At 48.2% G+C, this 24,250-nt stretch overlaps 1 protein-coding gene across 1 annotated transcript in view; it reads left to right on the top strand.

Annotated features, from left to right (window-relative positions):
• The window catches only part of LOC138248812 (cystatin-B-like), a 28,456-nt gene extending 5,026 nt beyond the window's left edge, over positions 1-23,430 (top strand). The window contains exons 2-3 of the mRNA XM_069202729.1: positions 11,657-11,758; positions 23,146-23,430. Of these exons, the coding sequence (XP_069058830.1) occupies positions 11,657-11,758; positions 23,146-23,274 (231 nt within the window). The 3' untranslated portion in view covers positions 23,275-23,430. The remainder of the gene's footprint in view (positions 1-11,656; positions 11,759-23,145) is intronic.
• Positions 23,431-24,250: the final 820 nt, after the last annotated feature.

The following is a 24,250-nucleotide window of genomic DNA, read 5'->3' as shown; positions in this document are numbered from 1 at the left end:
TTCGTCCGCCTTGGTTCGTCTGTCTGTGTTCTTGACCAATGTTTTACTCCGCATTATTGCCACACCGCCCTTGCATATGGATTTCTGACAAGTCTGTTAACTGCAGTTGAAGACTTAGGCATAGCCAGTGCTTAATTTGTAAATAATAACATGCTGGTGCCCAATCCTCTCCTCTTAAACACGCGGCTGCCGCAATTAAATGTGCGAACACGGAACACTGAGGCAGCGTAATCCTTAAGCCATCTCGGGCCACTTTAATACATGTTAAGCTACTCCCTGCCATTTCACCTCACTCCTGCAGCTTTCTGCTCTCTCCCTTTCTGACGCTTTTTTCCATTTTTGTCTTCCTCCTTCTTTCCCATATGTGTCTTTTGCTCGCAGTAAATGCTTGAGGCAGAAAAAAAAGTGCTATCCCTCAAAAAAAGTGCCGGTGCTCCACACCTGAAACACCAAGCACACATTAAGCACTGGATGGAATCACATGAAGGTTGGTGATGACAGTTATTGTTTTCGACTTATAATGCAAGGGGGTTACCAGCTGAGTTGTGCAGGGCATGCTTTGCAGGGCAGTTTAAATAAAAATAAATCATTCAGGTTGGGTATTACTTAAACCTTTTTTGCACGTTTTGGTAGCAGTCTATCTTATACTGCCTGTAATGCAAGTTTAACCTAATGACTTACATTTGCACAACACACAATTCTTCAGTGCACCAATGAAGATTTGATTATGTGACTTTTTTGGTTACACACAGACCTTTCAATGCATTAACTCATAGAGGTTTCATAATATACAGTGATTAACTTAAAAAAATAGCAAAGTTCATTTAAGGCACGAGTTATTATGTATGTAGCTACCTGAAAGAGAATATTTTGGTTTTCTTAGCCACACGTTTAACCCCGCCCCATTTCATGCAGCAGCACTGTTCCCATACTTTTTTTTTAATGCCCTTTGAGCTGTGTGCTCAGCTGATTTATTCATTTATTTCACTCCAGTTGCAGACAGTGCAAGCACAAATGTGGTCTCATTGGCTGAGCTAAGTGAAATGAGGGTACATGGTCAGTGCTCCGCCTCACTGCATGGTTCTGTTCATGATCTTAGTGCCTAAATTATTTACATCACTTCTTGTCATGCTCTACTCAGCGTAGCCATTGCTTGCATTTGACACAAAACACTAGCCTTTACCAATAATTTAAGTTTGTTCGCAGAGTTTGGATCACTGTATTCTGGCCTCTGGTAGGAAATGTTTGCTCCAGCCTACCATTGCATTATTTCAGTGTTAAAAGTTAGGGCTACTTTTTGGGCTCAGACCGGTTCATTTGGGCTTACTTTGGGCTGGTCGTTCAACAGCTTTGGGCTTTAGGAGGCTTTTAAAATCTGGCAACACTGCTAGAGAGCCGGCAAGCAAGATGGCCACACCTCTGTGAAGCTCCTGCGGCCCGCGTACCCTATCCAGCATTATCCTGTCCAGGCATTGAATAATCACAGCCCTACTTGCACATCTGCACTAATCTGCAAAAGGTGAGGCTTGTTGCGGTCTAGAAAACCGGTGCGGTAGCACATGCAGCTGAGAAATGGTGTTGATGCCTGTTCAGGTGCGGGTGGGCCTGCAGGAGACAGCTGAGGTCGGCCTGGCTTTACTGCTGTGCTGATGCATGCTAGCTGACAGGAGAGCCCCAGCACACCCAATCAGAGACCGGAGAGTGCAGAAGCAGCCTGTGAGCCCGTAAGGGGGTGCATGGAGCAATCCAGGGGCGGGCGAGAGAGAAGTGAGGCCTCGGACGATCCTATGCGGCCCTGGAGGCGCCGCTGGAGCCGGGAGAAGGTGGCACTGGGCCCGGCTCCGAGGGACGCTCGACCCAGATTCAAGCAGTGCTGGGCCTGTACTTGGAAGGGGAGCAAGTGGAGCTGGGCACGAGACCGTGGAGGCTCCCTGCGGCCTGCCGGTGGGGTCCACGAGGGCAGGGATAGTCTGGGGAGCGGACACTGAAGTTGGCCTAAAACCTGAGGACAACAAGTGGCGCAGGCGGGCTCGAACCTAAGTTGGCCAAGCCAACACACAGTGCAGATGGTCACGTCTTGCAGCACTCGCTGCCTGGTTGAGCCAGCTGGAAGTCACAGACTGGGCGGACGCCGGCTGCGGGCGCCGTAGGACTGGAACATCATCTACCTGAACTGCGGGTAACTCTGGACTCGCCAATGACCGCTGCAGCATATACACACCGGCCACACATCGGTTTTACACGCAGAGTTGGGGGGGTGGGGGTTGAGGCCAGACCCTGCATGCTATGGCCCTCCTTCCAAGGGGTTGCGAAGCTCAGTGGGAAGTGGGCCATGTCACATATCCCCCATTGGGCTGACTGGTCTGAGGCGTGGCCTAGAGGCTGCACAAAGAAGCGCACAGCGCCGATAGGTCAGAGGCTGGTGGGTGTTGGAGGCCTCCCTGTCTGGATTCGGTGGCAGTGAACTGTGCCCGGTCCGCCCAGGGTGTGGGCTGGTCCTCGTGACTGGACAACTGCATTTGGCCTGTGGTGCCTGCGTGCACAATGCCCGTTGCGGTTGTAAACTGTGATGGGGAAAATCAGACGCAAGGTCCAGGAAGAACAACTTGTGAATAGTGATTATCCCGGAATCCACAGACACTAGCCGCATGGAACATTGCGTGGAATGCCTGCTTACCACGCTCTTCAGAGTGGATGCATTTTCAAAGTTCCTGGAATGGCTGTACAGGTCCCTGGCTGTTAGGCTGCCACTGGGCGTACCTTCTTGCCCAATAGACACGTCTCTTGAATTATAGAGACAGGGATGCGGAGCTGAGGATGGCCTGTGAGCAGCATCCCCTGAAATTTGAGGGTAATGAACTGTCTCTTTATCCAGATTTTACACTGACGGCCCAGGAAGCCTGCAACAAATACACAGACATCAAGCTGAAAATGAGGCAAGCGAACATTCCCTATGCAATGTTATACCCAGCCTGACTGAAGATCACTCATTTTAAAGCTTAGGTTGCTGGTCATTGTTTCCCCACTTACTAACTGGTGACTATCCCCAACGCTTCTCCTAGACATTCTCTTCCAAGACGAACAGAGGAGGGAAATAGTGAAATTTGTCGACAGGAACCGAGGCACAGTATCCAAAGTCTGCACGCTATGGGAGGCCTTTAAGGCCACAATACGAGGCCTCTGCTTAGCAAAAAGTGGCAGTGTCCTGCAGGATATTCGGTCCAGCCTAACTTGACTGGAAACAGAAATTAGAGTTCTAGAGACTATATTGGCAAAATCCCAAACTGCTGGCATAGCGCAGCCACTCCGGGCGGCACTGACTGACTAGCAAGAGATGGTCGAGCGGGAAGTCCTTTTCAAGGGAAAGTACGCACAGGCACGATCTTACGTGAAAGACCAGGCCGAGCTCTGGCCACCACAATTAGTGCGACACGCTTGGAAGACATTATTCTGGAGGTTTGCAACCCTTCCAGCCGCTGCCTCAGAGATACCCTCTATATCCTTAATATGTTTGTGACATATTATGAGCACCTTTTACTCCTGGACTAAGGAAATACCGCCAAACGCAGACTACTACCTAGAGGACGTTGCGCTGGGTTGGCTCAGCGATTCGAAGCACGAGTTTCTAGCAGCTGACATTGACCATGAAGAGATACAAGAGGCCATAATGCAGCTGCAGTCAGGATAAGCCCCGGCCCTGACAGCCTACCAGCCTACTTCTATAACTCTTTTGCAGACGTACTTGTCCCTCTGTTAAGGGGGGGGTCTACACTGAGGCCAGACAGGTTGGGCTGCTCCCACCCTCCATGAGGGAAGCCATGCTCATTACACTGCTAAAACCAAATAAACCACCCTCCAGCTACAAATCCTACAGGCCATTATCACTCATTAACTGTGATAAAAAGGTACTGGCCAATCAGCTAAGCCTGATGATTCATTTGCTGACCAGGCCAGATCAATCTGGTTTCATTCGGGGTAGGGCTCTCACATAATCTACGTACATTCTTTGTAATACACAAAGTATAGACCCCGAGGTCTTGGCGGAAGCTGCGGTCTTAGGTGCCACTAAGGCTTTTGATTCCCTTGAATGAGACTATTTAAGGGTTCTACCACGATGCATGGGTTTCCCACCAGCATCCATGTCCTGGGTTGCACTATTCTATCCCCTCCTCAAGAGTACAAATCAATGGCGTGCTGTCAGCGTTCTTTCACATTGCTCGAGGGACTAGGCAGGGGTGCCCCCTGTCATCTCTGCTATTCGCGCTTGCAATGGAGCCACTTGCAGCCAAACCGGCCAGCATCATAATGCATTTGTGATCCGGACACCCAGCAGGCACATTTTAATTTCGCTATGCGTGGATGATGTAATGCTATATCTCAGAAACCCCGCGGAAAGCTGCTCAGTGCTGCAGGAGTTTATCCAGTTCGGACATATATCCGGTATTCAAATCAACTGGGGGAAATCCAACATTTACCTGCTGACGGAAAATGCGCACCGATTTGGCCCGAATTATCCCTTACAATGGTGCGACCCACACGTTTGGTACTTGGGTATCGAGATATCCTGAGCCCGAGATGAGCTCATGTGTGCAAATTACGGGACAGCACTAGAATGTATCCAGTCCAGTATCACTCGCTGGACCTCCCTACCCGTATCATTGGCAGGCTGAATCTCCCTAATGAAAATGGTCATACTCCCTAAATTACTCTACTTATTTGTAAACCTTCCATTCCCACTAAGAAGACACTACTTCCAATTGCTTAAAACGCAACCGATCCGATTGACATGGGCTGGTAAGCAGCCGTGGCAAAAATGGGAAATTTTGACCCAGCCATTTGCCCGAGGGGGTTTTGAAGCCCCTGATTTGGAACTCTACTCTATTTGTGCGCAGGTGCACTTCGTACACTATAGGTATATCTTTAAAACATGCTAGGTAACGCTTACTGACATACTCGTAGAAAATACTCCGGTTGGGTAGGCCACGATGCTCATTTTACAGAAACTAAACCTCAAAGGAAGCACTTCCAAATATAAACGTAGCAGGTGCCGCAGTTGAAGCTCAGCTTCTTTAAAGGACAAGCCACCCTAACTCTTGGGCTTGGCAAAGATAAAGCAAGGCTGTGCGCTCAGAGATCCCATAGCAGAAAAAGATCTAGAATCCTTCCTGGAGGTGAACTGATGATGTACTGGAGCGTAAGCTGTATCTGACTGTGACGCGTGGGTTCTATCTTCCTCTGCTGGAGACACAGAGTAGAAGGTTCGCCCTTTATAAAGCACCTGTAAGCTCCGCCCGCTGAGCCACGCCCGTCCACCCTCGAAGTAGGTAAAGGAATTCCCGCCTTTTTACCAGGATGATGGACAGCTTTCCAAAACGACCCCACTGCGTTTACCGCCGATTCATGTGGTGCGTTGTTGATGCGCAGAAGCACGAGGACATCTCCACAAAGACGCACTAGTAACAATAACATTGCCAAAGGCACACAAGGTTGCTGGAGACGTTTACCCCGTGGCCCATCACGTACTCCTAGTGTACAATATAAACAGGGCGTATAAAACATGATAGGTAACGCTTACTGATATACTCGTAGAAAATACTCCGGTTGGGTAGACCACGATGCTCATTTTACAGAAACTAAACCTCAACAGAAAGCACTTTAGAAATATAAACGTAGCAGGTGCCGCAGTTGAAGCTCAGCTTCTGGAAAGGACAAGCCACTCTAACTCTTGGGCTTGGCAAAGATAAAGCAAGGCTGTGCGCTCAGAGATCCCATAGCAGAAAAAGATCTAGAATCCTTTCTGGAGGTGAACTGATGATATACTGGAGCGTAATCTGTATCGGACTGTGACGCTCGGTTTCTATCTTCCTCTGCTGGAGACAGAGTAGTAGGTTCTCCCTTTATAAAGCACCTATAAGCTCCGCCCGCTGAGCCACGCCCCGTCCACCCTCGAAGTAGGTAAAGGAACTACCGCCTTTTTACCAGGATGATGGACAGCTTTCCAAAACGACCCCAATGCGTTTACCGCCGTTTCCGGTGGTGCGTTGTTGATACTCAGAAGCACGAGGACATCTCCACAAAGACGCACTAGTAACAATCATATTGCCAAAGGAACACAAGGTTGCTGGAGACGTTCACCCCGTGGCCCATCACGTACCCTTAGTGTACAATATAAACGGGGCGTATAAAACATGCTAGGTTATGCTTACTGACATACTCGTAGAAAATACTCCGGTTGGGTAGGCCACGATGCTCTTTTTACAGAAACTAAACCAATAACAATAAAATACACACTCACTCTCTTTTAAACCTGTCTAAGTATTTTTACCCATGTTTCTAATGATGTATTGTATGTGCATATGTGTGTGTATTTGTGTGTGTGTGTGTGTATAAATATATATATATATGTATAAATACATATATATATATATATATATATATATATGTTGTTTCTGTGCCTGGCATGTTTGTGGATCATTGCATGGCTCCTGGTTTTTGGGTTGTTATACTAGATATCTATGAATTTCTGCTCTCTTTTTATCACACTTATCTACTCATCACTCTTATGTCATGTCTCTATCAAACTATCCTCAATTCTCACTCGGACTCATCCCAAATCCCTTTGACCACTTTCATCTCCTAAATATCTCTGCCTAAGCTCTTCCCTCCACCTCCACATCTAACTCACCAAACCTCACTCTACCTCTGTGACCTTCCACACAACCCTACTAAATTCTCCTGCATTCATCTCACCCTGCTACTATGCTCTCCCTAACCCTTCCACATCCTCTCTCCCCTCCGCTCCCCTTTTATTCATCTCAAGCCTTTGGATTGAGTAAATGAAGGATAAACTCCCAATTAACACTTCTGGATTTCTTTCCTCCTCCACCCCTCCATTACTCCAGTCAATCTAACTAACAAACTCTCATATCCGCAACTCAAATTAACTCATAATAATACTAAAAACTGTACTCCTTATTAAATTATACTAATCCATCACTAATTCTTGTTGGGTACCGGAGTAGCGTGCTACTCATCGAAAAGCGCTTCGACGCCTCGTCAGGGGTAGTAAGCGCTATATAAATACGATTACAATACCTCGTAACATGCTGCAGTTGAACAGGGATACATAACTCCGACTCCCTTCTGCTTATCTGGGGCACTGGTTGGGAGTTACTTCGACCCAGCACTCCACTGTGGCATGCACACAGACAGCTTGGCCTAAGATCGTCAACCGGGTGGGTAACCGGTTGATAAATTCACTGGACAAATCCCTTTCTCACCAGGGTGTGGTCCTGTTGCATGCGAAACTGCAGGTAGAAAACTGCTGACAAGACTTGGCATCCGATCATGGGGCGATCTATATAAAGAAGGCCGATTTCCAAGATTGCGAAACCCTCCCAACTGACACAGTGAGGATGCAACTAGATGTTTTTTTGTTTATTCGCTTCAAACTGAGCATTAGAGACATCAAGCCGGACATCCCCCTAGTACCAACCATGGTACAAACTTTTCTCACACTGTTACAATCAGACAGCCTGCAACATTTAGTATCAGCACTATACCAAGCCACCTAGTGAGAGCAGCCAATGGCGTGTGGCGGAGCGAGGGAGGGATGTGATGGGGACCTACGAGTACCATTGGTGGACAAACAATGGGCATACTGCTGTCAACAAACTGGCAGGATCACCTCCAGTAGCAAGTTGCGAATCATACATTACAAATTTCTACACTGACTCTACTACACACCAGCGCGTCTCCATAAGTACGGCCTGCGGTCAGACGACAGCTCCGCGTGGTGTGGCACAGGGTGTGCGGGTTTTCTGCATTTGGTTTGCGCTTGTCCTCTGGTGTTGCATTTCTGGGAAAAGGTTGAGAACGACCTATTCCTCGTGATATCCGCACCGCTCAAGCTCACCCCGCAGATGGCTTTGTTAGGATCTACGGAGGAGGTTGCGACGGAATATTGTAGATATGTAGACCGTAGTCTCTTGCTGGCAAAAAGGAGTGGTGTGTAGGTGGGGAAGGGGGTGTGCCCAAATGCAAAGACTGGATGCGCAATTTAATATATTGTAAAGATCATCTGGAGATTTATGCGGAGGTGTTGCTCCCAGCTCACAACCCAGAGACATTTGGTGGTAGCTAGACTCCTACTTGCTCCAATACTTGATTGACAAGCTGACTATAACTTCTTAAGCGGGCAACCCCAGTGCTAACAATGAAGCTGGAGGAATGATGTTGAATACACCTACGTACTTGTAGACCAGTTGCGCAGATTCGACTGAGAGGAAAGAGGAGAAGAGACAGGTGAAGATCAAATATGGAAGTGGAGAGGGAAACATCGTTAATATGTTGATACTTGAAGTAACTGTGAAGTTAGCTGTAGCTGTGAGACCAGGCCTCATTGATTCTGACACTCTACTAATGTAATGTGCAAAGAGATTCACAATGATGTATTAATGTGGCATGTATGATGTTAAAACTTAAGTTGCAATAAACTAAAAATAAGAAAACCCTCTGCGGATGAAAGGGTTGGCAATTTAACATTGTTCTAGTCTGCAGTTTTAGAGAAGTGTTCCGTCTCCCTTCCTGCCCTCGGTTCAAACATTGCACCAAAAGTAACTTTTGTTACTGAAATGCCTGCTGCATACACAGCACTGGTCCACGCCTCATCTCTCGAGTAAATTGTAAGATGGAATGAAGTAAGTATTTATCCTAATTCATGAGCCTATTCGGATAGTTTTCATTAAAGTAATAATGGACATTACCCAGTTTGTAGGGCTTTCAGCCTAACTGTCTCAAATTGGCTTTGAGATCACCAGCCGCAATGGGCTACCTTAGAATGGGGGGTGGACTTTCACTTAAGTTAATCTTAGCCACAACATTTTTTTTTTTTTTTGCATACTCTAGACCGAGATCAGGCATAAGCAAATCTCCCTTGGTTCTTCTCCAAAAGGAGCTGTGTCATTTAACTGCTGAGGAAGGCCTCCTCCAGACAGAAACACAAGCCATCTCAGACCGATGTTGACCATTGTTGACGGACTAGCAAGCGGCATTGGACCAATCTGTCGTTTTCCAGTGGAGCGGCAGGGTGCTCTTTAAGGTGCCCAATGTTGCACAACAAAGTGCAGTTACTTCTGCTAGAAAGTGACACATCGCAGTCAAGCTACATAAGTTATCCACGCGTGATGCAGCAGGATCGGGTAGAGATTAAGGCAGACATTATTGTCCACTCCCACCACAAAAAAAATAAAATAATATATCTATATATATATATATATATATATATATATATATATATATATATATATCTAGTATGGTGCACAGGGAGGTGTGTTCTCCTTTCTCAAACGTAGCAGAGATGCCCTTGAAGAAACAGTTGGAGGAAGTTCTTACTGTTTTCAGTAAGGAAGTGAAAAGGCTGGGTCAGAAAACAATATTTGTGAACATTGTATTTTGGTCAAATAAAAGTCCTTGTTGTTGACTTTGCCCTTCTTGTCTTGCTGGTACCAAGAGCAGGAAAAGTTCAAGAACAAAAAATAATAATTATTTAGCCACAGTATTTTGCAACCGGTTTCACGAATCGGGGGGTGGGGGGGGGTGTATTCACAAAGGCATTTTTGAGTACTTAAAGTAACATTTTGTACTTGAACATACTCTTTCATTATCTCAAACGAAACTATTCACATATTAGTACAAATAGAAAAGACTGTCCTCTTTGTACTTTTCCTGACGGAGCTGAACATTTCGGGACAGGTTAACAGAGGCAAGTTAGGGGACTTCTTCCTGTTCTCAGTACATGTTTTTGACTAGTCCCTTAACCAAGTTGACAACAGAGGCATCCATTATCCAAATCACAAAGCCGCCTGGCCAAATGTGAAGTGATTTACACTGGGTGTTTTTTAATTGCTCCAGGTTTTTAACATACAGTAGAAATGCCTTCATAGATCTAACATAAATTAAGTTTTTTAGCAGTTCCCCTACTTCAGGATGCAGGTCCTCAGTAGAAGTCTCCAACGAGGGCCAAATTCTTCTCTGGAATCTTTTGCTCCCTGCAGATTTTTGTAAAGTCTCTTTCTGTGGTTATTAACAAGTGTGCTCTGTGTCCTGTGCTAGATCTGAGTAAAACTAGCTTTGGCAACACAAGTAGGTCTCACCTTCACAAAAGTGATATTAGCTTTGTCAATGTGTTATAGCCATGCTGAACGGTAGTCGCGCTGTTGCACAACATGGCTAAAAGTTAGTGTCCTAGAGTGGAATATGCATGGTGTGGTTGTGCACTGCCATTACAGAGAACACATTTTCAGCTGAAATTACCATTTACATTTGCACAGACATACAGTTTTACTGATAAAGCTAAACAGTGCACAGGCGACAATGTGTGGAAATGGCATCAACCAGTGTACTGATTTGTTTGGATTGTATTATGTTTCCAGCACGCTTAAGAATTACAAAAAAATGCTTCATTTGTGCCTTGCAAATATATCTGAATTAGGACATTTCATTTACAGACATATCATTGTTTGTTGTGTGGTAGAAAAAAAGCCTTTCCTGTCACACCCCCAGCTTGTCAAGTAAATCCTCACTTTGAAGTCGGAGAAAGAAAAGTAAACACCAAGCTCCCTGCAAGACATAGCCTGACATTTGTCCTCTGTCTTTGAATGCTTAGCAGATGTGACAAGATCAGAACAAAATATGCAGGTCTGCTTTCGGAGAACAAGCACATCTGGAAGAATATAGTAAATAGGCTCTGCTTCACGGGAGGGACAAAGACCTCCCGGAGAGTTTAAAACCAATAAAGCCATTACATAGGAAGCAAGGAAAAATGAGTTACAAACTGCGAAACCAATGGGCGAAATGCATTCTTAGGCCAGCTTTTAGAATGCTCCCTAGACTTCTTTAGCAACCAGACAGCTGTGGTAGATTTTGACCTAATGACATTAATGATGGACTGTGTGTACATCCCACTGTTTGAAAGGGTTGTACTCCCTTGGCAGGGCAGAGTTATGTTTTGTTATAACTGAAAATCTGTCAAGAGCATACTTCTTAAATGTTCTAGAAACTGTGCAGGGGGGGGAGGGGCTAGGGTATGCTTATGGTCCCAACAATTAGGATACACTCCTTAAAGTAACTTGAATGAAAGTTGATTTCTTGTAATCTGGCGAATCTGAAGTCAGAAGCAAAGATGGCAGCCTATACTTTGAATAATAAATAAAAAGTCATTAGAACAATGAAACATTTTTGACTGGTTATACACTTCATAGTGCATTTAAAAAAAACATTTTTTTTAAATAAGTAAATGGAAGTTTAACAATGGTATTTGAATTTCAGTACTTATTTTGAATGTATATGTTTTATAGAGTTTCAAGGGGTGTAAGCTGTCTTCAGGCAGAATTAAATGAAGTAGCATGGAGTGTTGCTTCGCCCTCCGCCACACTGGATGGCGCAGAGCATGGCAGAAGGCTCCCCTGTCCCTATGCACATATTCTGGTCACCTGTACGCATCACTGCCATAGAGCTGCCTGTCTAAGAGATTGTGATTATTTGTGTATATCCCATTCAAAGGTTCCCATGAAAACTTCCCCACCATTGTTCTATTACATCCTGCCATGCTTCCATCTAAGCTTTGTATCATCAGGTTTTTTTGTCTCTCCTCTAGCTAAAGGCAGATGCGGAAAAGCATTCTGGGGAGAACTACGATGAATTTGTCGCTGTTGAGTACAAGACTCAGGTTGTTGCTGGAACTAACTACTTCATTAAGGTGAGTGGACTTCAGTGTGTTTATATGGTAGGTCTTTCAGCTACATTGGTATTAATGGAGACTCATGCAGTGACCACATGATCTTGTCAGCTCACCTGTTAACCTAGAGGGGGAGCAACACCCATTCCTGAGGCAGCATGCCCGCTCATTGATGTAGTGAGGGAGTGTCCTTTAAATATGAAGGCTGCATTATCCAATGTAGATGGTGAGCCTGCTCTTTAATGTAGTGAGGGAGCGGCTCTTTAATGTAGAGGTTGCCGACCCAGTGTTGACAGTGAGCCAACTCCTTAATGTAGTGGCCTATCAATGTAAAGGTTGCGGAACCCAGGGGGCGTGGCTGATCGGGCCAACATGGCGGACGCTTAGTATCAGAGCTCCGTCGAGGCCTTAATTAATCCTGAGCAAATCAACATCCTCCAGGGTGCTAAGAGTGCGATCCTGAAGCTGCGTAGCTGGGTTGGCAGTTGGGACCACCGGGTCGAGAGGAAGAGCCGCAAGACGAACCCATACGACCGGGACCCAACGCGAGCGTTATCCAGAGCTGGGCCGGGCCAGGGTTACGAAGCGTGAGCAGCGTTGGGCAGAGGCGAAGAGAGCCGGACCCCGGTGGATGACCCCGGGTGAGTCTCAGGCTACTTGTTGCTTGCTGCAGATGAGATGCGGGGCTCCCTTGGCGGCTCCCGGGGGAGCAACGACCTGGCTGCCGAGACCTGCGGAGGGAGGCCGGTGGGACCCAATAAAACTCAGCATCCTCCCGGAGCCGGGGATACGATCTTGAAAGTGCAGAGCCGGGCTGGCCGCCGAGACAACCGGGCCGATTGGAAGAACTGCAGTGATAAATCTGGGTGACCTGACCCGGCGAGTGTGTGGGCCCGGACTTGACAGGTCCGGGGTTGCGAAGCGCGAGCAGCGCTGGGCAGAGAAGAGGAGAGCCGTGCGACAATGAGTGACCCCAGAGTGCGGCTAAGGCTGAGGCTACGTGCTGCTTGATGTGGCTGGGGCAGGGAACTCCCCTGGTTACCTCCGGGGGAGCGACGACCCGGCCGCCGAGACTCGTGGAGGGAAGCTGGCCAGGAAGGCCCAGGCTGGGCCGGACCAGAGTTACGAAGCACGAACAGCGTTGGGCAGAGGTGAGGAGAGCTGGACGCTGGTGAGTGACTCCAGGTGAGGCTGAGGCTACGTGCCGCTTGCTGCGGTGTGGAACTCCCCTGGTTGCCTCCGGGGGAGCGACGACCAGGCTGCCGAGTCCGGTGGAGGGAAGCCTACGTGCTGATTGTTGCGGCAGAGACGTGGAACTCCCCTGATTGCTCCTGGGGGGCCGATGACCCGTCCGCTGATATTGGCAGAGGGAAGCCCACCGGGAAGGCTCCGGCTGGACCGGACCGGAGTTACGAAGCATGAGCAGAGTTGGGCAGAGGTGGGGAGAGCCGAGCGCCAGTGAGTGACTCCGGGTGAGACTGAAGCTGCGTGCTGCTAGCTGCAGATGAGACGGGGAACTCCTCTGGTGGCCCCCGGGGGAGTGACGACTCGACTGGTGGGGTCCAATACGAGTGCCGCAGGGAGAGGAGGCATGATGAGGGGTGCCGCGAACGAGCACAGATATGGTACCGCCGCTGGAAGGCCCTGCTGGCCTGGGCCGTGAGGACCCACCTCTCCAAGACCACTTGATTTGGAACCAGGCTTGCAAATTCTGGCAACCGGTCCGGAGGGCTGCAGATCAGACCAATTGGGTCCAGCAGGTGAGTGGGTCACCACCCTGTTCTACATCTAGCCCACAGCAACACGAGTCCCGAATGTCTTCCAAGGGTAAGACCAGAAGCAAGACATTGCATTGTAATCCTATAAGTACACAACAGAAGGAAACCATGGGGGACTTCGCTCAACCAACGGTCCTTGCAACCCTGGAGAAGATCCTGGGGGCCATTGAAGACACAAAAATAACTTTACGACAAGACATTAACCAAGTGGCAGTGGAGCTAGGGTTGCTGAGGGCAAATCACACCAAACTGGCAGGCAGAGTAAAAGCTACAGAGACAGACATAGCAGAGCTCACTCCGAAGCACGAAAACCTTGCAGCCTCAGTTCTGCAGCTGACAGACCGGGTACACCGCCTTGAACGCCGCTTGGAACATGCAGAAGGCAGGAACCGCAGGAACAACATTCGCGTGGTGGGCCTTCCGGAGGGAGTGGAAGGTTCCGACATGGTGGAATTCCTCTAAGGATGGCTACGCACAGTCGTGGCACCGGATAACCTTACAGCCTTTTTCTCTCTGGAGAGAGCACACGGAGTCCCCTCGAGACCTTTGGTGCCGGGGAGGCCACCGCGGGTGGTGGTAGCGAAGTTAATGCGTTATAGGGACAGGGATTGTCTGCTCCGTAGAGCCAGAGAAGCGTGCCGTTTGAAGTTGAAAACAGTGCGGTGACGCTATTCCCGGACTTCACCTTGGAAGTCCAGTTGAAACGTGCCTCGTTCTTGTCCGTGAAAAAAGCCCCCAGCGAGGAGGGGATCCAGTACTCACTCCTCTTCCTGGCCAAACTACGAGTGGTCCTGGATGTCAAAATGGTGTTTCTACAATCGCCAGAGGAAGCATGGGAATGGTTGGAGTCGAGGGGCCGGACGGCGGGCCGCCACGAACAACCCGGACGAGCCGCCCGCAGAGGTAAGAAGAGACAGCGCAATAGGGATCGCTGGGGCCAACCAGGGCCCAGAGAGAGTCAGCGAAGATAGAGGCCCTGGATGCGGTGGCCTCGGTGTGCGGGAGTGCGCCCTCGCAGGTCAATAGTGCAAAAGACTCGAACGCGGCGTCGGTCTCTTCAGAAGGAGGCTCTAGCTACCTCGGCGACGCCCCTAGAGTGACCCCCAAACATCGGATGAACTGGCATAAGTGTCTTACCGACTGGCACTGGAGGATAACAATACTTTATTGAAGAGGCCTCGACGACCTCGCAGCCACCCCCTCAACCGGTTTCTCGGCCATTCAATCGGAATGGCGAGAACTCGAACTGACTTGTTATTACTGCACTGTTGCAATGTTAACTGGGCAACCTCCAGTTTGAGAGGTGCCCTGGGGTTGGGGCGTTGGGGTTTACAATTTAGTTCCTTGATGGTGGCACTGAGGTAACAATTTACTCACATTAAACTTAACGAGGCGGGTAGGGAACTAAGGCACGGGAAGGAAGGGGGGAACAATGTGGTTCACCACACACAGTCATGGCTAGTTATTCATTCTTGACCTGGAACGTCGGGGGACTGGGTTCGCCCTCTAAGAGATTTCATGTACTCTCGTACTTGAAACGGAGGGGGGTACATATCGGCCTGCTGCAAGAAACCCACCTCACAGCTAATGAGATTGATAAATTGAAGCGCAGATGGAGGGGTCACATCTTCGCTACTAAATACTCCGCCTACGCCAGGGGAGCATTAGTGTGGACAAGAGCGGGGGTTCCTTTTGAGGTTACATCCACCAAAATTGAAAACGAAGGTAGGTTTGTGATGGTGGGGGGGCCTCCTACACGGTGTACCAACTACCTTATGCAGCATTTACGCCCCCAATCGGGACCAAATCCCTTTTTACAGCAATTGTCTAGACATCTTACACGTAGAAACGGGGAGGAATTATTCATCGGAGGAGATTTCAACAGTGTGGTAGATGTGGACATGGACCGCTCCACCCTGCCACTTAAGGGGGCGATAACACATAAAAAGATTGGATGCTGAGTTGGGGACTGATAGACGCTTGGCGTGCCCAACACCTGACAGACAGGGACTACTCGTACTACTCTAGATTACACCGCCTACACACTAGGATAAATAGAATCCTATGCTCTGCACAGGCTACACAAAATGTAACTCACGCGGAATACCTAGGTCGCACCCTGTCTGATCATAACCCCTTATTACTGGTATGGAAGGCAACTGAGGATAGGCCTCCCATTCCGTTGTGGAGATTACGTCTGTCGGCCCTGGAGGACCAGTCATACAGAGAGTCACTCCGCTCCCACATAACAGATCATGTTACCCTTAATGCCAGATCAGCTACATCTAGGGGCATAGAATGGGAAACCCTCAAGGTAGCAGTGAGAGGCCAATGCATGAGCCAGACGGCTGGAATCCAGCGCACACTAGAGAGGGAGCTGGTTAAGCTAGAAAAGACCATCCATGAAGTAGAAAGTAACAGTAACGGTACAGAAACCGAGGAAGACAGATTAAAAGAAGCTAGGTCCTCGCATTCCCGAATTGAAGAACAATTAAGATTACATAGCGCACGAAGATACTGGGCCTCGGTACAAGCAGAAGAGGGTAGATCTGGGAGAATGCTGGCCTGGCTGGTGATACCGGGAAGCGAAGGGGCACCTATAGTAAATGTGCGAGACATGAAGGGGAGGACTCACCACGCACCTAGAGAAGTCAATGAGGCTTTCCCAGGGTACTATACCTTTTTTATACAGGCAGCCAGACCCAATCCAACTAGAGCAGGTCCATGCATACCTACACCCGTTACCAACATCCACACTGACAGATAGTGACAGGGATGTCTTGGGGGCCCGGTGTCCCTGGAAGAAGTACAAGAAGCCATATCACAGTTAGCAGCTGGGAAAACCCCAGGTACTGATGGGCTGCCGATGGACTTCTATAAAAAGTACTCTTCACTGCTAGCTCCCAGACTGGTAGAAACATTTACAGAGGCATTCCAACTGGGTATACTTCCCGTCTCTGAGGGAGGCTCTGGTAATCCCCCCTGCCTAAGGGAGACACAGGTGAATTATCGGTGACCGACTTTCGCCCACTCTCAATGCTAAATTGTGACTTCAAAATCCTCAGTAAGCTTATGGCCAATCGGATCCTTCAACATATCCCTAATCTGATACACCAGGATCAAAATGGCTTTATTCCAGCACGGAACACATTCCTAAATCTGAGGCGCCTGTTCTCCATTTTACACATGCCACACACTGAGAAGCCCCCGGGTGCAACCCTGCTGGCGATAGACTTCGAGAAGGCATTTGACTCCCTAAGATGGGATTTCCTACGGACAGTGATGCTCAGCATGGGACTGGGAACCAACTGTGTGCGCTGGGTGGACCTATTATATGCATCCCTCCTTGCGAGAGTGAAGACCGGAAGGCATATCCAGTTTACAGGGGCACTAGGCAGGGATGTCCTCTGTCCCCTCTGTTGTTCGCCCTGGCTATTGAGCCCCTGGCCACCCAGTTCTGCTCCGCCGGCTTGGTCAGGGGTATAATGCTAGGACAAACTAAAAATATTATCTCACTTTACGCAGATGATGTCCTAATATATTTTAGTGAGGGCGAGACAGGCCTGCCCTGGGCACTAGAGGAGCTAGATAATTTCGGAGCCCTCTCAGGACTCCGATTAAATAGAAGTAAGACCTTTGTCTTCCCAATGGAATCAGACGGAGTACGCCCATCGTTGTGCCCTCCGGACGTTGTGTGGGGCCCACGCACCTTTAAATATCTGGGCATCCAGGTGTTCCACGACCTAAGAGACTTACGCAAGGGTAACATAGGTAAGGCAGTCCGAGCGCTCCGCTCCTCAGTGGGATTTTGGAGATCTCTGAAACTGACCATATCAGCTAGGATATCCCTATCAAAAATGATAATGCTCCCACGCCTCCTGTATTTCTTTACTAATCTGCCAGTAGTGATTCCCTCAACTTGGTTCCACAAGTTAAACACCCTACTCTGAGAGCTTATATGGGATGGAGGCCGCAGACGTGCCTCGCTCCCTGTCCTCTGTAGGCCGGTGATCGTGGGGGTCTCGGGGTGCCAGATTTTGAATCCTGTTATTTGGCCTGTCAGTTGCAGTGGGTGGCCGGATGGCCGGCGGGGAGAGGATGCACGGAGGAGCTCACCGCAGGCGGGAGGAGTGGCGGAAATCGGATGCTGGCGTTCATGCTAGCCCGAACAGTGAAGTGCAAAGTAGAGAGTACATTATTGAAAACAGCGTTAGAATGCTGGAAGAGATGCTCCCGCAGAACGGGAATAGGTAAACCATATTCCCCGGCCCTTCCATTACAGTGGCTGGTGCTTGACCCATTGGACGGATCGAGGACTTGCGGTGGACTAGGGATATGGGCGAGTAAAGGGGTTGGAACTCTTGGAGACTTCTTTCAGGGAGGAATACTGAGATCATTCACGGATCTGGTCGAAAGTAATCAAATACCGACTGGGCAGTTCTTAACCTACCAACTCCTGACTCACCGTATTAAAATAAACTGGGGAACGATCAATGCAGAACCAGAGACACACAATATCATACATATCCCCCTGACTATGGGCGAGGATACCCACCTGGTCGCAAAGCTGTACAGGGCCCAAAATGAGTGCACTCTTACCCCCCTCCAAGCCCTTCGTGAGAGATGGGAAAGGGCACTGGGTAATACCCTGACAGAGGCTGAGTGGAAGAAAGCCATGGCGTACCCTAGGACAGTAACTAGGAACACACGTCTAAGATATATACAATTTAATTATTTGCACAGAACATATCTCACACCGCATAGACTAAACATCATTTATGGGGGAGACCCCAGAACATGCCCCAGATGCAACAAACTAGATGCAGACCTGGACCATATGCTATGGCATTGCCCGGATATCCGGAGGGCCTGGGAGGTGATATTGGGCGAACTCGAGAAATCACTGGGTGTCAAACTGCCGCAGACCCCGTCGCTGTGCTTGTTGGGACTGCATTCGGGATTGGTGCTGGGTGCAGTAACTAACAGATTCCTGGACCTGGCACTGGCACTCTACAGGAGACAAATAACACTAAACTGGAAAGCTTCCAGCTCCCTCCCCCCCCCCCCCCCCACCCATTAGAAGTCTGGCGACTTGAAGTCCCGAAATGGGCCAGAGCGGAACTCCAGGTCTTGGAGCGCAAAGAATTGAGGGGACTGCACCAGAAACCCATTGCCCCTTTATGGGAGGAAATATTAAGAGGATGGGAATCTCGAGATGGTGTCTCGGCTACTCTCCTTGTGTTTCCTCGTCGCTATCTGGCCAAGTGTAGTTAGACAGACCAGAACACATAAACATGCACCACGAACAGAAGGGGAAGATTGGTGGACCTAGCACAGAACGTAGGATAGCCAAGGAGGGCAACAGCCACAAGGGAGTGAGCGACACTATATAACTCTGATCAGGATCCAGCCCAGGTACACACACACACGGCCAATAACCCCTGAGTAGACAGCGGAGTTTAAAATTAACAAGAGAACTCCAGTCCCCAGCTGTCTAGTCCTTAACCCACCCTACTAGGAGCATTTACCTTAACTAACCACCATCATGTAAATAGTTATTGTGAATATCTATTGAGAAGCTGCATAGACCACGAATACGCTCAGGCAAGTACTATCCGTAGACTGGAACAGTACATTAACTGTTGGAAATAATTAATGTGGACTACTGTACAAGTTATAATTGTATTATTAATGTATTAAAATAAAATGACAATAAAATATTGTTTAAAGAAAAAAAGTTGCGTAACCCAAGGTAGACAGTGACCCAGCTTTTAAACATGAGGATGGACGGGTGTTTTATATAGCGATAGTAAGCCAGCTCTCTTCTTTAGTTAGGTTGGGGAGAGCACTGAACGTAGACTATGGGCCTAATGTAGATCTTGGCAGACAGAGTTTCTCTGTCACAAACATGACCGATATCCCGACCACTGTATTATGATTCCATTGTATCCTATGGAAATCGTAATACGGCGGACGGTATAACCGCCACGTTTGTGACAGAGTAACCCGTCCGCCAAGGTCTAAATTAGGCCCTATATATCTGCTCCTTACGGGGCTGTGGATGTAAAAGTATTTATTGTTAACAGCATATCTGTTGAAGTTTCCCTGAGATGGTGTTTATGGTTTCTTTTGAAATTCCCTATCTCAGCCCACTGCTTTCAAAGAATAGGTAAACGAGATGCTGTGTTTTCACAATCCTGCTCCTAACAAAACTCTGACTGAAGTATTTATTGCCAAAGTGTTTGGACAGGCACACCAGTAATTCATTATTTTATTGGGCTTTGACATGCGCATTTAGAGAACTGGGTACGAATACTTGGGAATGACACTGGGAATCCTTGCAAGTGGAAACTACCTCTTCTGCCAAGTATAGCTCGAGTGCTATTTGGCTATTGTTATGGATTTTAAAAAAATCCATATTCACTGTTGCACGAAGTGATTTCAAAACCGTTTTTACCAATATTCAGAGTGAAGTCTAGTTAGCACATGCATATGGAATCTATCATCACTGGAACCAAGGAAGGATTGCACCCTGGGAAGGTTAGTACATGTGGACTTGGCCGGTCCCAAGCTATATGGTCTGACAAGTCCCTTGGTATACTGCTGCCACCCCACAGAACGGTTTCTGCCCTCCTGCTGCTTGACCAGCTCAAGCAGGGGAAGACAGAACAAAGGATTTCCTGTGGGAGAAGGAGGGCATCACCCTCTTCCTTGTAAATAGGTATTACATGGCTTGGGACGGGTAGCCTCCCCAAGCCACCGGTATGCTTCGAAGGACACATTTGGTGCCCTCCTTGCATAAACCAGTTTGCACCAGTCCAGGGACCCACGGTCCCTGCTCTGGTGAAAAACTGGACAAAGGAGAAGTGACCACTCCCCTGTCCATCACCCCAGGGGTAGTGCCTAGAGCTCCTTCAACGTGGCCACTTGGTTCTGCCATCTTGAATCCAAGATGTGCAGAGGCCTCTAGGAGCATCTGAGTTGCCAGGTCACGCAGGTGACGTCACAGCCCCCTTCTGATAGGTGGTCACCTTGCTAGGTGACCAATCTTCCTTCGATGGCTAGCAAGGGTCTCTCTTTTGGGTGGGTCCTCTGATTCGATGTGCAAAATTCCAGAAGGACTCCTCTGCATAGTTTACTTCATCTTCTGGCCACTGGAACTGCAACTGGACAATCCAGGAACAGACAAGCTGCATCTGGAGCGAAGACTCTGCTTGCAACATTGTTTCCACAGCTCCTACCAGCAACTGCAACATTTCCCTGGTTGTGCATCCTCTGAGGGTGACAAGTCTTCAGTCTGCACGAGAAGCAAGAAGGAATCCTCCTTGAAGTGAAGGAGTCCCATCCCTGCATCCGCAGGCACCAACTGCAACCGGCTGTGTGGATCTCGTATCCTCCAGAGCTGCGTGGATCCTACATCACGGGTGGTGGTCTGGAGTGGTCCCCATGGTCTCCTCTAACAGCTGTCCAACTTGGGAGACAGTAAGCCCTTGTCTCTCCACGCAGGACAGTACCCCTGTACACTGCGACTCTTGCAACTACCAAGACTTGTTGACATCGCCTCCAAAGGATCTTCAGGCTCCGTGTAGCCCCTGCACTCTTCCCTGCGAAGCATAGCCCTCTGTGTGCTGCTCCTGCGACGACTCCTAAGGTGTGCTGTGTGGGTCTCACCGCGACGCCTGTGCTTGCTGCCCGTGGGTGCTGCCTCCTCTTCCTGTGACCCTCCTCCCTGCTGAGGGTCACCCAGGTCTCCCCTCCTTGGGTTGAGTCCTCCTGGACCTTGCTGGTCCCCAGCAGCTCCACATGTCTTCTTCCGAGACATTTGCCTTTGCCAAAGCTTGTTGGTGGCTTTTCCACACCATTGACGGACTACAATCCTTCTTCCGGTGTGGGACGTCGACCGCATCCCTTCAAGAACTCTTCAGTTGCTCCAGTGCTGCACTGCCGACTGTCTTCTTCGACCGTCTGCCTGGTCCTGCATGCACAGACGGGTGGGTAGTGGCTAATGCCACCACTGGACACTCCGTGAACTGGACTTGGTCCCCTTCCTTTACAGTTCTTCCTCTACCAGGATCCCCCTTTGGGTTCTTGAAGTCTTGTCTGGGTCTTGCAAAATCCTCTTCTGAAGTCCTTTTGGTGGGTTTGGGGAAAACCAGGTACTTACCTCTTCTCTCCTGGTCGCTAGGGGCTCTCTGGTACTTATATTTTGGCGTTCCTATAGCTCCCCTCTACTGACTCCACTACCTTGGGTGAGGGCCCAACCTTCGCATTCCACTTTTAGTATATGGTATTGTCTCTCTCCCCCCCCAACCCCCCCCCCCCCCCCCCCCCCCCCCCCCCCTACCCCGGGGCCTTCAGTACTTACTATTGCTTTCACTGTTTTCGATTACTTTTTTCGGTAATTCCTGACTACTAATGTACAGATAATAGTGTGTTTACTTACCTCCAGTTGGGGTATTGCCTATATAGTATTTTGGTAATTGTGTTACCATAATAAAGTACCTTTTATTTTCATGTGTGTAAGTGCTGTGTGACTACAGTGGTTTTGCATAAGCTTTGCATGTCTCCTAGATAATCCCTGGCTGTTCATCCACAGCTATCTCTAGAGAGCTTGGTTTCTAGACACTGACTACACCTCACTAATAGGGGATCCCTGGACCTGGTATAAGGTGATAACACCCTAGGTCAGGGATACTCAAAGTACGCCCCTCTGACCTTTACATGCGGTCCCTGAGGCAACAGGAGCACTGGGCAGCTGTTTGCTCGACTCTGCACTAACAAAAATATTAAATGCACACACAATCATTTATTTCAAACGTTATTGGTGCTAAAGAAAGGAAGTAACTACGGACTCCTGCACTTAACTTTAGAAACGCCTTCATTTTTAAAGACCTCTTGCAGCATAAGTGTAAAACTAAGACATTCTCTTCAAAATTAAGTGTATTTAGTTAACATGCAGAACATTTCCGCCATAGTACAATTTATTTTATCAGTGCATTGAGATGTATTCCTTTTAAAGTGATAGTTTTCAAACATAAATTTGGAAATATTAATTATTTCCCTTACCGTGAGAACACCACCAATAGTAAATTAAAGAGGCAAGTCACTTGGTATGTGCACTTTATGGGTGGCCTGGGTTCCTATCATACATAAACAACATAGTTTATTAAATCAATCATAGAAGCAGGTTTTGTGCAGCGCACACCATGAATTGTGTATTTCAAGGTCATCCTAAATGTGATAATGCAGAAAAAGGAGAGAAAGTTACAAACAATTGCTTAGGATCACACAATTTGGAAAAGTGGGTAAGCTGGGATTCATTCCAGGTTTTCTGGTTTCCCATTGTTTGTTTCAGCCACTAGATGTATATCCTTTGCTTCCCTTACACCTACCTTGCCACCAATCCCCCTAGTCACCCTACTGCCACCACCCTGGCATCAATGCGGCCCCCAGGCACGTCACAGGCCAAACCTTTTGGCCCCTGGGAAAATGTTTGCGAGTACCCATGCCAGAGGTGCTCACCACAGACCAGGCCAGCTTCCTACAATGGGCAAATAAGGGCATGTAAAAGTATGTCATTGTATTTTATTTTCCTGTACTTGCTCTAACTCATCCTTCTTCCTCCTTCAGGTTCGTGTTGGCTCGGAGTCATACATACATCTGCGTGTACACCAACCCCTTCCACATACTAAGCAGCCACCCCAGCTTTCTGCCTGTCAGACGTCCAAGGCCAAGCATGATGAGATCAGCTACTTCTGAACCTGTGGATCCTGCACCCCTCGCTCAGTCATGGGCGGCACAGCTGACTGATTTGTAGAAAGAACACATTCTGCCTTTGCTGCTTCTGTGTAATGCATTCCAAGTATATCAAATGTACCTTTGCACATTTTGATAAAATAATCATTTTAGACTGTTTTAATTTGTCTGGTTGTTCCTTTTTGTGTCGGGTAGGTGGTTGTTGCTGAAAGAAGCCAGCTTTCTATGGGGACATCCTGCTTAGTCGCTGTTTCAACAGCTAGTGATAGCAGATGGAAATGATCTGGTGTTTATTATTAAATTAAGACAATCCACCACTCCCACTTACCTGGACAAGAGTCAAAGGCTCCTGGTTGGCACATGTATGTCATCAGTTGCAACCCAAGCACCTAGCATGGAAGTGCAGTTGTCAGGAGCATCTGGCAGCATGCCTAGGAGTTTAGTGATTGTAAGAGATCTACCTGAGATTGCCAGTACTGAGACCAGTGCTTTCTCTGTGGTGCAAGGGATGCCTGTGCCATCCAACAGCATGTATTGATCATTGCAGGATCTTTCCCTTACTTGCATCAGCTCTGATGAATTAATGTTAATACAGGTCTGTCAACTGTGTCTTTCTAGGGCTAGCCTCCTCGATGGGCTCCTCACTTCGTGGAAAGTCCTGCCTCTGGGCTTGATGTGCAGAATTAAAATCTAGCCAATTATGCTCCATAGGTCTCAATGTAGATGTTACAAGAAATTACATTAAACAATAGCTATTGGGAACCCAAAGAAAAAATGAAATCCTGAAGAAGACCTGTATTCCAGGAATTTTTCTTTAATAGAAAGGGCTTGGGGACCCTCAACCACCTATATTATATGTATTTGTATCACACACAACTCACCTGGGAGGATATCCTAGTGCTGAAAGCGGGAAGCTGAAAGGGCTGGCTGAGCCGGGGGTAGGTGAAAAGCCAGACTTCAGTTTGCTAAAAAACCAAGG

Source organism: Pleurodeles waltl, chromosome 8, assembly GCF_031143425.1.
Source record: "Pleurodeles waltl isolate 20211129_DDA chromosome 8, aPleWal1.hap1.20221129, whole genome shotgun sequence".
NCBI lineage: Eukaryota > Metazoa > Chordata > Amphibia > Caudata > Salamandridae > Pleurodeles > Pleurodeles waltl.
The sequence above is the reverse complement of the archived record's forward strand: the minus strand, read 5'-3'. Positions and strand labels throughout refer to the sequence as shown.